The sequence below is a fragment of the Erithacus rubecula genome, assembly GCF_903797595.1.
Source record: "Erithacus rubecula genome assembly, chromosome: 2".
Lineage (NCBI taxonomy): Eukaryota > Metazoa > Chordata > Aves > Passeriformes > Muscicapidae > Erithacus > Erithacus rubecula.
This window is the reverse complement of record NC_136685.1, coordinates 97,912,499-97,924,828: the sequence shown is the minus strand read 5'-3', so window position 1 is coordinate 97,924,828 and position 12,330 is coordinate 97,912,499. Positions and strand designations below refer to the sequence as shown.

The 12,330-nt window shown below is 46.9% G+C and overlaps 1 protein-coding gene across 1 annotated transcript in view; it reads left to right on the top strand.

Moving 5' to 3' along the window:
* Positions 1 to 12,330, top strand: part of LOC306798739 (TOG array regulator of axonemal microtubules protein 2-like) — a 15,816-nt gene extending 3,486 nt beyond the window's left edge. The window contains exons 3-12 of the mRNA XM_079298939.1: positions 1,069 to 1,174; positions 1,923 to 2,158; positions 3,667 to 3,819; positions 4,537 to 4,654; positions 5,611 to 5,714; positions 7,068 to 7,272; positions 8,310 to 8,531; positions 9,580 to 9,694; positions 11,277 to 11,746; positions 12,203 to 12,330. Coding sequence (XP_079155065.1) covers positions 1,073 to 1,174; positions 1,923 to 2,158; positions 3,667 to 3,819; positions 4,537 to 4,654; positions 5,611 to 5,714; positions 7,068 to 7,272; positions 8,310 to 8,531; positions 9,580 to 9,694; positions 11,277 to 11,536 — 1,515 coding nt within the window. The 5' untranslated portion in view covers positions 1,069 to 1,072 and the 3' untranslated portion in view covers positions 11,537 to 11,746; positions 12,203 to 12,330. The remainder of the gene's footprint in view (positions 1 to 1,068; positions 1,175 to 1,922; positions 2,159 to 3,666; positions 3,820 to 4,536; positions 4,655 to 5,610; positions 5,715 to 7,067; positions 7,273 to 8,309; positions 8,532 to 9,579; positions 9,695 to 11,276; positions 11,747 to 12,202) is intronic.

Genomic DNA, 12,330 nt, shown 5'->3' with positions numbered 1-12,330 from the left:
ACCTGAGATGTTTCAGCAACACTCACCATGTACCCCAAAATTAGACACAGACAGAAGGAGGCCCAGAGGTGATAATGTTACAAATGTGAGGTGATATTGCTTGTCTTTTTGATGCCTGCATTAGCATCCACAAACTGGTCAATGCTTCATTCCCACAGGGATAAGGACATACACCCTGGGATAAGCATGAAAAATCTTCCACCAGGCATCTCTTTGGATAGTCACCTTTGCTTTGCCCTTTCTCTTCTGCTTCCTTTTCCCCATTTCTCTATTGTGTACTGTGAGGTGCAGAGAGCTTCTGCAGGTGTGGGGGTCCAATGTCACACTCAGGGGTTCCCGTGGGATCAATCTCCAGCCCTGTGCTGCAGCCCTGATGCCTCACACACCTTCCTGCAGCTCAGGGCCTGCACGGAGCAAGTGCTGACAGACAGAGGTGTATGTGCCTTTTAAATAACATGTTGCTGTTGTGTGGGGTGATTTAGGTGGGGGGTTTTGGGAAAAGGCAGAGTTTTAACTGTTCTTGCCCCAGTGTGCAATCTTCTGGGATCTCCTGCTGCTTTCTGGGGGAATGTGCAGGTGGAGTGGAGTGGGTGACAGGCAGGCCTTGATTGTAGAGTGGAAACTCTGCTCCAGAGGGCCAGTGCAGACTCTCACTGCTGAACTGCCTGCTGGGGCTGGCAAAGAAGGAAAATGCCCCAGTTAAAGTAACAGATGGGATTGCGTCTCAGGGATAGGAACAGGGGGGTGACAAGAAACTGCAGCACAGTTTGGTCTCACAGCTTCTAGCAAGCAGTGACATAGGGACTTCATTTGCCAGACATTTTGGAAAGGTTGTCTTGTTAAATGGCCACAAATGAAGACACTGAAACTCCTCTATTTGCCTCTTGGATTTGTGTATGCTTTTGACAGCCACAGCATCCTGTGGCAACGAGCTCCATGATTTCATTAAGTACTCCTTGAAAAGCAGCTGCCATTGTTTGACTGAGCTGCCAGCCTGGGAATTTCAGAGGGTGCTGCCTAGTTATTGGGTGAAGAGAATAATCAATCTTTCTGGTGTTTGCCTTTCAGGGAGATGAAGGAGAAGGGACTCATCAGCATCCAACACCTGGCTGGGTCCCACTCAGATGTCCTGCTCTCAAGATGTCATGACATTTGCTTGGCACTAACCAGTGAGGTGAGAACATTGTTCTGGATTGCCCTCTGTACTTCATGCATGGTGTGTAGAGTAGATATGTGCCTGTTCATCTCCATGTGTGCTCAGAAGCTGCCTCTATTTCTATTTTTACACCTTATATTTCTAATGTCTGTCAGCTTCTATAGGATGTGTATGTAGCTGTATTTACTGGTAGGTCGCTGTCTGACACTCATTTTTCAGTGAACTCCCATTTTAATGAAACGGGCAAATACAGAAACAGATACACTAATTATGTTATTTGCCAGAGTCCTAATCTCTGCCCAAGCTGGAATTCAACACTGCAAATTAGTCTGTAGACCTGAGCCAGAGTTTTCTCTTTCCTTGCTGACTGCTCCAATTGCTGGTGTTGGTGTTTTTAACAGGAGAACATGACTCTTTTATCCTGAAGACTTGTGTCTTTATGGCTTGAAAGCAGCCCTTCCTTTCATTTGGTTCTTTGTTTTTTCAATTAAAACAACCTAGAATCAAAGCAGTTTGCATTGTAGAAGGGTTAAGTAGATCACTTCAGTGAAATGGGCTTTTCTTGGGCCTGCAGTAAGCAGGTCTGAAGGCAGAAATTGGTGCCAGAGTAAGTGCCTTTCTGTGCTTGTGCTCTTCTGCTCTTACTGTGCTTTTGTGTCCCTCTGCACACAGTGGGACACAGTGTTGTCATTTCCAGGGACTTTTGTCTAAGGCCACTGGTTTTCTTTTCAAAGTGATTCTTATGTTTCCCTCATGACTTCCCCAGGTGACCAGCCCCCGCAGAAAGGTGTCCTACTCGGCCATTGTCACTCTGGGAGAGCTTTTTGCCACCTTGAAGAAGGACATGGACCCTGAGGTGGATGAGGTGGCTCGGGTCCTTCTCCGGATGGTGTGGAACTCCCCAGAGTTTGTTCAGAAAGCAGCCAGCCAGACCCTGGGGCTCATGGTGGAGAATGTGACTCCTGCACGAGCAATGACTGCTCTCCTGGACAGTGGAGTCCAGTAGGTTCTTCTTCTTCTAGTGATATTCTTCACCTTCTAGTGTGCACATGGTGAAAGGGATGAGAGAAAGAATGGGAATGGTGGGAGGGAAGGGTCCTGCATCTTCTGTCAACTCAGTGACTGGATTCTCCAGTCCGCCTCATTTCTTTCCTCTTGTCCCCTTTTTCTGCCCTCCTGCAGCCCATGAGTTGTCAGAATCACAGAACTGTAGAATATGGGGAGTTGGAAGGGGCCTGTCAGGATCATCGAGTCCAGCTCCTGGCCTTGCACAGAACACCCCAAGGGTCACACCATGTGCCTGAGAGTGTTGTCCAAATGCTTCTTAACCTTTGCCAGGCATGGTGCTGTGACCACTGCCCTGGGGAGCCTGTTCAGTGCCCAAACAGCCTCTGGGTGAAAAACCTTCTCCAGATATCCAAACTAAACCTGCTCTGACTCAGCTTCCTGCAGCTGCCTGGAGTTCTCCCCGTCTGTCAGAGTAGCCTAGACCTGGTGAATAGTGGGGAAATGAAAGTGCCTGCAAGGACTAAGGATAGAGCCTTGTGCTTTTGTGTGAAGAGGGCCAATTGCTATTGCAGCTGTGAGCGCTCTTTGATATTTCACTGCACTAACTACAGAGACCCCTGGAAAAAAACATGAATCCTCATTATGCCATTAACTTGAGAAATAAGAAGGATATTTCTTCACCATGGAGAACACAGGGCCGAATGTTCTGTGGATGGCACAACCTGCACAGGTGGTGCAGCTCCTGCCAAAAGGAGTCTTGTATGACTGTCCTGGCCATAGAGCTCTACTTTCTATTCAAACTGATGTTTCATGTTAGCCTTGAGATGATGAATCACTTCATAGGCACCTTCACAGGCCAAATGCCATGGGACAGCTGAAGCAAATGCTGCCTTAAGTGTTGGTGCTGGGCTTGATAGTTCCCAAGAGACACTTTCTAGGACAACCTGGCTAAACTGACTGACACCCTTTCCTCAGCTGTGGAATAGGGTGACACATTCAGATGTATGCCTTGCCAAGCCTCACAGAAGAAACAGGCTGCATTGCTGCATATTCTACAACTTCACGGCCCACTGTGTGTTTTCCCTGCATTAGGTTTTTTCTAAAGGTCTGCAGATTTGGGGATAAATGGCTGGAAAGAGCCTCAGCCCTGCTGCAGCTCTCTGTAGGGGGTACCCTCTGATGGATCAGCATGAATTGTCTTTAATTTCTTAAGCATTTGTATGTAATCTATTTCTTTAATCTTTCTGAGAGGGAATTGTGGGACAGAAATTGAGTACCAGATCGTGCAGGGAGACTGAATTCCTCCCTCTTCCTTGCAGCCAGTCCTTCTGTGCAATGCTAACTTTGGGTTTATCTGAGGACAGAAGCTTCTAGAGGTGTCTCAAGTTGCAGGAGAGCCCAGGCCTCCTTCCCCCAGCAGTGACAGGGAGCAGGCTGTGGCCAAGGCCTGTGCTGCTGTGGCTCCTTGTCCCTGTGCCCCAGTGTTTGCTCTCCCTTCCCAGGAGCCGCCACGTGCAGGTGCGGAAGTGTGCGGCCGAGCTGCTCCTGTCCTTGCTGCAGAAAATTGGAGTCACGGAGCTCGCAGGCACAGCCAGGGCTGGGAGGCTGGCGCACGCAGCAGGGACGCTGGCTCAGGACTCTCACAAGGACACAAGGTAACCATCTTCAGTTCACCTCCTGGGACAGGAAAACTGTTTCTTCTCATTAATTTCAGACTTTCCTAGAAATATTTCAGCACTTTTTAGCCAATGTATTCAGTCTTTCTAAACCTCTTCTGCAGATTTCTCGAATACTGTTATCTGTATCTGAATGACCTCCAAATTTCTTCTTGAATAAAACTGTGGTTTCATAGTGCCAACATCAACCCAAATCACCAAAATCCCCTTACTTTAAAATTCAATTCCTGTGAACAAATTCCCATTAACAGCTGCCAAGAACACATCAGCAACTAGTGTCCTGTGCATACATATTGTATAGAGTAATCAAAAGGAAGCATGAGATGCTTTGTCCTGACTTCCCAGCTAGTTAAAGGAAGGCAAACTATTGTGCAATGGCAGCAAGGCACTGCTAGTAGACCTGAAAGCAAAGCAGATGTGTTTCACTTGTTCCCTGGGATCCTTTAATCCCACAGAAGCACACCCAGAGTTTCAGAGTGAAATGGTATTTTTCTGTTGCCCCACGTGCTCCTCTTGCCATTTTCGTATTTCAACTGACAGCACTGTACAGTGACAGGTAGGGGCAAATCTCTCTCTTTGCTCAGTAGGCAATGCCTTCTCACCAAAGGATAGCACCTGATGGGTTTAGGCATCAGCTTATTCTGTTAGCAGTCTTCTTTTGGTTGTTCACTCTCTTTTCCTTCCTTCCTTCCTTAGGCATTACGGACAGGAGATGGTGAAGATCATGATGAATCATCAAAAATGTAAAATGCTTTTGGAGCAATCTGTTTCCACCTATGACCTGAAAGATATTCTGACAAGAATTAAGAAGAAAGTAAGTGCTTGGCAGGAGAAATATCTCCTTTGTGCAAGCATTGCCATGCGAATTGAAGATCAAACACACTTAAGCTCCCTTTATCTCATTGCTCTTTTGCTGAATCCTTTTGCTCCTGGGATTGAACTGTTAATCCCCAGCCTGTTTATCTGCAGACCACAAAGTAACTGATATTATTAGGGGAAAAGTGGGGTTTGAATATTTTGACTATTGGTCACAATCAGGAAAGGGGAAGAGGAGAAAATGGGTTTACATTCAGGCGTAACCCTCCACTGTGCTCCTCCTGCTCTGCCCCCAGTAAAGCAATTAAGTGAGAATGGTGCTTCTGATGATAACAGAGTCTGTGCAAAAGACACTAGAAATAGTAGTGCCAAGACAATTTCCAAAAATACATAAGATGTCCAAGTCAATCCTAATTACTGCAATTACTGCCTGTCTTCTGGGAATACTGCCCTGCTGTCAAGCCATGTTAAGCTGGAAGAAATTGGGTGAATTCAGCACCATCAAGTGGAAAATCATTGAATTGTTTGGAGACAATTTTTTTCTTTTTCTCTGCATTATAGAAGGGAGTGTGTCTTTGTGTAGTAACAGAGAGAGTGAGTGTTGAATCAAATCATCTTCCAACAAAATAGCCCATCCCCCAAAAAGTCCAAGTTGTTCTGTAACTTTCTTTAAGAACACTCATTGTCTACCTGTTTGCATTATTCCCATTTAAGATCGACTCATGAATTCGGGATTCTACACTGCTGCTCATTATGGCAGCACCCATAACCTGCCTTGGGCTATTGCAAACCAAGAGTTGGCATCACTGAATCTCTGGACTGTTTCCTTCTGTCACTTAGGAAATGTTTCCCTAAGCCTTGGAAGCAGTGATCCTGGTTTGAACTTGTGCTTTAAACAGGGAATTTCCTATCTGATATTCCAAAAATTCACAGGGTTTCTCTATGTCTTTGTAGGGGATGGAAGAGCAGAAGGCTGAACTCCCATCTGTCAAGGGCCCTGTGAAGAAGAGGAGCAATGTCTCAAAGAAGCCCCAGGCCACATTGCCTTCTAGTCAACGGTACTGAGCACTTTTGTTGGATGTGACAAAGCACATGACAGGCTGGACATGTCTCTTCCTCAGGAAAATCCTTCTGGCACTGATAATCTGTGCCAAAGATTGTTTCCTTTCCCTGCAAATGCTCTATGATAAAAAATGTCTTTTTCTACATTACACTGAAAAAACTTCTTCGGAGGGGTTTCCACAGAAATTGGGCAACAAAAATACACCCGTTGGTTGCAGCTCAGACAATCCAGTGCAGTGGCAAGGGCAGTGTTGTGCAGGCTAGGAGAGGGCCATGTCTCTGATGCCTGACTTGGGACAAGTCAATTCTACAAGGGTATTTTCATCACAGTGGAGTGTTTCTCAAATGGGTGTTTTGATGAGAAGTCCCAGTCTAGAATCAAGATGCCATTCTCCAAACAAGCAGTTCCCATGCAAGTGGTTTGGCCTGTCTGAATCAGGATTTCTTACCCTCAAACACCAGCAAGGTTGAGTAGTATATGGCAAGGCAATCCCTAAGAAATTGTAGAGCTCAGTATGGTGAAAGGTGTCTCAATGGAGACTTTTTCTCTTGCTATTCCTGTCCTTCATATAGTTTGCTTGATGGACAGCATGTTTGGTTGATTTCCCCTTGTGCTGCAATCTGCATTTCAGACAGGGATTTGGTCCTTGCTGTCTCTCCATGCCAGTGGCAGAGCTACTTGTACCTGTTCTCCTCTGATAACAGAGGGGATTTATTTAGCTCTGTCATGCTCAGCGGTGGCAGGAAAGTGACCACGTGCTTCAGGGGCCTATGGAAGAGACAGGTTGATCCAGGAGAATTGCTCCCAGTGGGTTTGTTAAGCTGTGCATCTAGTCTCTAGGGAAGCAATAATGTGAGCATAGTGCTGGGATGTCTGGCTTCAGTTTTTATCTCTGTTACTGATTTTCTGCATCTTTTGGATATGCCCCTGTTCATCTGCTCAGATTCATCTGAGCCCCTGTTCCAGCTTGTCATGCCTGGTGTGGAGACACTTCTCCAGAGTGATGACTTTCCTTATTAGAAGACACACACCTCCCATATGAGGAGGCATTTGAACTTGGCAGTAGTGTCTCTCTTTCTCCACAAAGCCATGTGACCTGTGTGCCTGGGAAGGCATCTGGAGATAGATCAGATGCATCTCATCCTTGGTTTTCCTGAGTGAGCACTGGCGAGAATGTTCCTTGGAGATTGTCTCTCTTAATGACTGTCATCAGGTCCATGTTGTTTTTCAGAGCCTCATGATTTTCTAGCTTGAAATCACATCATTAGAAAAGCTCCTCTAGATATTTTGCTCACAATTATCTGAAGGTATTATCATCAACAATTCATACTTTGGTTTTATTTTCCAGGGTGAAGTCAACCTCTGATGGACGCCTCCTACAGTGTCCAAAAGCCCAGGTCATGTTAGATCCAGCTATGACTGAAACAGAGCAGCTCCAGAAGCTTTCCAGTCTCCTGGGAGCCAAGGGGTTTGAGGCACGGATGAAAGGAGTGGAACTCCTCCTGGAAATGTGCAAAAACAACCCCCAGCTCATTGCCACAAACATTGTCCAAGTATGTAGGGTGTCTTCATTGCTCCCTTCCTTTAGCTCCTCTCCCAAGCCTGCAGCAGTACAGTTATTTCAGTGTGTCTTGGCACTACATCCTGGCTCTTTGGGACAGGCTGGTTCCTCTTACCCAGACCAATTTAATTCAGGTTCAGGATAAATGGATCTGTTCTTTCAGTCCAGCTGTATTTGTCTGGCAGGTGCCCATTGGTGCTGTTCATCAGATGATGACAGAATTTTCCACTGGTGTAACTTCTGCTGTCTCCTACTCCTGCTTGGGTCAAGGGAAGGGAATCCAGCCACTGAAAGCATGGCAATAATTCTCTAGACAAAAATGGGTTTGGATGGGGAAGAGAAGGATCAGGCCGGTTTGGTTTAAACCAAGTATTTCGGATGGAGGAAAATTACTAGGGACAGAACTCTTCCTTCTCCTCCCCGTAGCTGCTTTTTTCCATTTTTCCCAGAAAATGGTGCCTGATAATGTTGCTGTCAAGGGACTGGATCTGCTCTAATGGGAATTGTCAAGCACATTAAATTTCACAAGTCTACCTGTTAGTTAGAGAAATAATCTGGATCCTGGAAGAGTTGATCACAGCCATGCACTTCTCCAGACACAGATTCTGAGACAGAAAAAAGAAACTTTGGATCTCCTCCAGCCATAGTTTTGGCAAAATCGTAGTTGCCCTGAGTACTTGAGGCAATTGTATAGAAAAGCAAGCATTGTAAATATCTGCTTCCATACATCTAAAGCAAAGATACCATTTTGCATTAATGCATGGGATTAATTTAATGATGTATAGGTGAAGAGAAACACCGTAGGAACTATTCATACCCCACGCAAACCTCTTAGAAAGAGATGAAAATCTTTACACCAGCATGAGGTGGCACAACCATTCCAGTGAGTGGCCCACGGGGAAGCAGTGAAGTTGTGCAAGCAAGTGCTGACCTGACAGAAAGGATCACTTTCATCTTGTACATTGTTGACTGCTCATTTCAAACAAGGACATTTCAATCTAGCTTTCATGTTGTTTGTTCTCTGCACAGATTTTTGATTCTTTTGTCCTGAGAATTGCTGATGGCCACAAAAAAGTGAAGCAGAAGGCGCTGAGTGTGCTGGCAGAAATCACAGCCATCCTGAAAGATGCCATGAACCCCGTGGTTATCCTTTTGGTGGAAGGAATCACAAAGAGCCTGAACTCAAAGGACCCCAGGGTTCATGCAGCAGCTGTGAGCGCTCTGGAAGAATCCATGGCTCACTTAGGTAAGGCTGAGCCCTGACATGGACTCTCCTCAGCTGTGTCTCTGCCTCTCTGACACAAGAGAACACTGAGTGCCTTGAGAGCTCCTGTTGCCTGTGGAATGCTCCAGCTGACATCCACCAGAAGATGTGGAGGTGCAGTCCTTACACATCAGTCCCCCAACAGGCTTGACTGTGCAGCAGCATTTCCCAAAAGTACCAGGAGCTCTTGGTTCTGTGCTGCTTGTCTGCAGAGGAAGTCCAGTACTGCAGCTTTGCTGCAATTCAGAGGCAAATGGGGCTTTTGGAGTTTGCTTGGGCCCCATTTTACTTTCCAAATGAATAGCTTTGCTGTTGGCATGAAGGGACACTGGCCCATCAGAGCTTCTGCAGAGCAGTCTCCTGGAAGGCTCCACATTATAGGCACTAGCTGCCTATTTTCCACCTCTCTTCTTAGTCTTTTTTTTTTTCAAAGGGAACTTATGATTCACAAACTTCATTTCTTTGAAACAAACAGATAGAAATCCAGCTGTCAGTGATGCCCTGTTCCACATTTAGTGTTGCATGGGGCAGGATGGCTGTAGCCAATACCTACACAGGCAAGGGCTGCTCTAAATTCCTTTGCTGAAGAGATTTATGTCAGCTCTGAAAATGCTCCATTAGGGAAATATGCCTGAAAAATGGAGTGTTGAAGAGGCAGGTCTTCAAGGGGAGTTTCCACTTTCTGCACCTGAGCTGCTCTGTGAATTCATGAGCTGCCTGACTCAGTGCCTTTCTGTATCCCAAGTCTGGGCTTCTTCCTGTTTGCTCTGGAATGCAAAACCCTTTTACTGCTGATGTGTGGTTGGACTCTTGAGGTCCCTGATCTAAAATGTTTAACAAAGCTCCTGGTACAGCAGACAACTTTGCATTTACAAATGGGAAAGGAGAGCTTTTCTTTGGCAATTTTACATCCTCCCAAGTAGGTTGCCAGGAAAGAAGAAAGGGATGCAAAAATCAACAGAAATTTACTTGATTTCATAATAGGGGTTGCCCCTGCCCTTTCCCTCCCCACTCTCCTGTCTCCTATGACCTCAGAAGAGTGAGCAGTGTGTTTCTCTTGCAGATAAAGTATCATTGATGAAAGAGTTCAGCTACCAGTGGAATCAACTGGGTGGCCAAGCTCTGCTGGATGTCACAGAGCGTATAACAGGTATGGGCTCCCCTTCTAAGCCAAGAGCTCTTCCCAGGGAGTATTGACAGGCAATTCCTGTCAATAGACAGTAGAGCAGCTGCTCCAAATTGGGGTGCTGAGCTTGTCCCTCCTGCCCCATCCCCATGGCAGGTGTGTTTGGAAGGTTTCTCTGGCTGCTGCAGAGTTTTGCAGCACCTGAGATGGGGACAGCACTCGGCCTGGGGCTGAGCTCTCACTGGGGCATCTCAGAACCCACCTGCAGGAAAGGCAGGGGCTAAAAATACCCAGCTGGCTGCTCTCCTGAAAGCTCAGGGATATATGTGATCCTTTAGGGAAAATGGTGGCAAGTGCTGTTGCAAGAGATCCGTTTGCTTTGTCCTCACAGAATTCTTGTTTTGATCTTGGAAAGATTTGAGGCTGAACCCTGCAGTGCCTGGGGGTCAGAGCTTGGGTCAAAACTCAGCACCCAGATCAGAGGCACGGATTTGGTACAAGGCAGCCTTTGGGGGCAGAGGGGCAGAAGCAGAGTGCTGAGGCTCCCTGCCTCTGCTGTCACAGTGGCATTGCACTGAGCATTTCAGGGTGTGCAAACAGTGTCTTCCTGTGACAGCCCTGTCCAAAAAGCTACAAATGCAGCTGATAATTGATCCCTCAGAGGAGCTGGCTATGTCAGCAACAGCCAATGAATGGAAAAATTATCATCTCAACATATACCAGAGAAGATGATTTATAGCTTTGCTTTAATTGGGGCTAAACCCACTGCTAAGTGTGCCAGCATCTTTAAATGCAAGGTTTAATACACTTTGTGTCTTCATCAGACATCTCAAAAGGGCATATTCAGTAATTAAGAATGTCAAAGGCCTTTAAAGTGCATTTGAATAAAGTAGATCTCCAGGAAAAAGTAATTCAGTTTTCCAGTTTTTTTGATGAGGAATTAAACATGAATTAGGACTACTTTAGAAAGGGCAAATGTTCTCTCTGAGATTTAGTGGGAGCAGACATCTCCTTCTATGCTCAAGTGCCATAGTGACCAATGTCTTTAATTGCATTTCAACTCCAATTAACTCCCATCTTGATAAGGGTACCATAACCCTTTTTCTTCCTGGCACAATTGCTTTTGGGTACTCTCAGGAGCTGTTTAAATATTGATGACTGTGGGTGGATTAACAGCATAGACAAAATGAAATCTCTTACACCACAGAATAATAAATGGATACTAGTTTGCCTAATCAAAAAATAAGAATCGTCTCCTGACCAATCATCCTTTGAATTAGAAATCTCTCAATTGCCTCTCTACGGTGCATTTCCAAATCTTCAGGGTGGGTTTAGACAACTTGTCAATGGAAATAAAAGGCAAGTTGACGTTTCAGTCATTGAGAAACAGATTGGGAAATTATTTAGTGAAAGTATAAAATCTCCCACAGTTACAAGGCTCTGTTTGGAGCAATTAGCCCTGACGGGTTGCTGGTTCTGTTTTGGGGAGGATCAGCTGCTGTGGCCATTTCTGGATCTGTGTGTTGCTTTGCTGCTCTTAGCCAGAGAGGCTTCAAGAGGCAAAACTAGAGGTAGATCCTTGTTTGCACGGAGGTTGGTGGTTAAGAAGCTTGTGTCCCTGTCCCGGCAGAGCTTGTGGAAGAGGTTTATGCCAGCAGCCCTGACGTTGTCCAGCAGTGCGCCCTGCCCGTGCTCTGGGCCTGCCTGGAGAACAAGGCGCTGCCTGTGCGCAGCGCCAATGTCCGCACGGTGGTCACCAGGCTCGCCTCTGCCCTCTACGAGGTGATGGACACCAGCCTGGGGAAATGTGCTGCCAGCCAGCCCCGACACGTGCAGGAAAACCTCTCCAGCATTTTGGGCTGGTGAAGGCTTCATGTTCTCCAGCAAGCTGAACAATGGCTGAGATGGACACCTCCAGATCTGACATTCTAGCTGTGCCAAATAAGACAAAAGGAAGGTTGTGGATCTGCCCCTGCTCTCTCCACTGCCCTTCCTTGGAATGGCATGGGGGGCCTGAAGCAACTGCAGAGATGGAGGACAAGGGGAAGGGCCAGCAGGGCTCAGCCTCACTCAGAGGTAAGGTGGGAGCTGGGCTGCTCTCTGGCAGGAGGAAGGGTCTTGTGCCAGCCTGGAGAGCCTGTGCACATGGCCAGGGAACAGTTCTGCCCTGCAGGTGGCCCCTGCCATCAGCTGTGCTGCTCCCAGTGCTTTGTACAGCTCTAGGGCTGCTCAGCTGTGGGGCAGGGAGAGGAGCAGGAGGCTGCATGTGCAGCTGAGCCATTGCTGGAAGGCACAGGGCTTTGGGCTCCCTGCTGTGCGAGGGCAGCCCAGAGGCCAGGCTGTTCCCCTGGGAGCTCTGTGCCAGTGGCTCAGGGTGTGCCCCTGGCCTGCCTCAAGGGGCTGCTGGCAGGAGCATGTACCCCTGTGCAGGCATTTAGAAATTTCCAGCAAGTCTGTACAGTGAAATATAGTGCTCCAGATACTTTAGGTTTACATTGCACCCTCTGTTACTCTTCTGTTTGCATTTTGCAGACCTGACTGGCTGCCCTCTTGCCAAGATGTTTTCTCTGGACATTCCCAATTGCATTTAGCCACAAACTCCTTTCATCTGGTCCAGAAGAGCTCTTTCCTCCACACTCAGGAAGAAGCTGCAGCCTGCC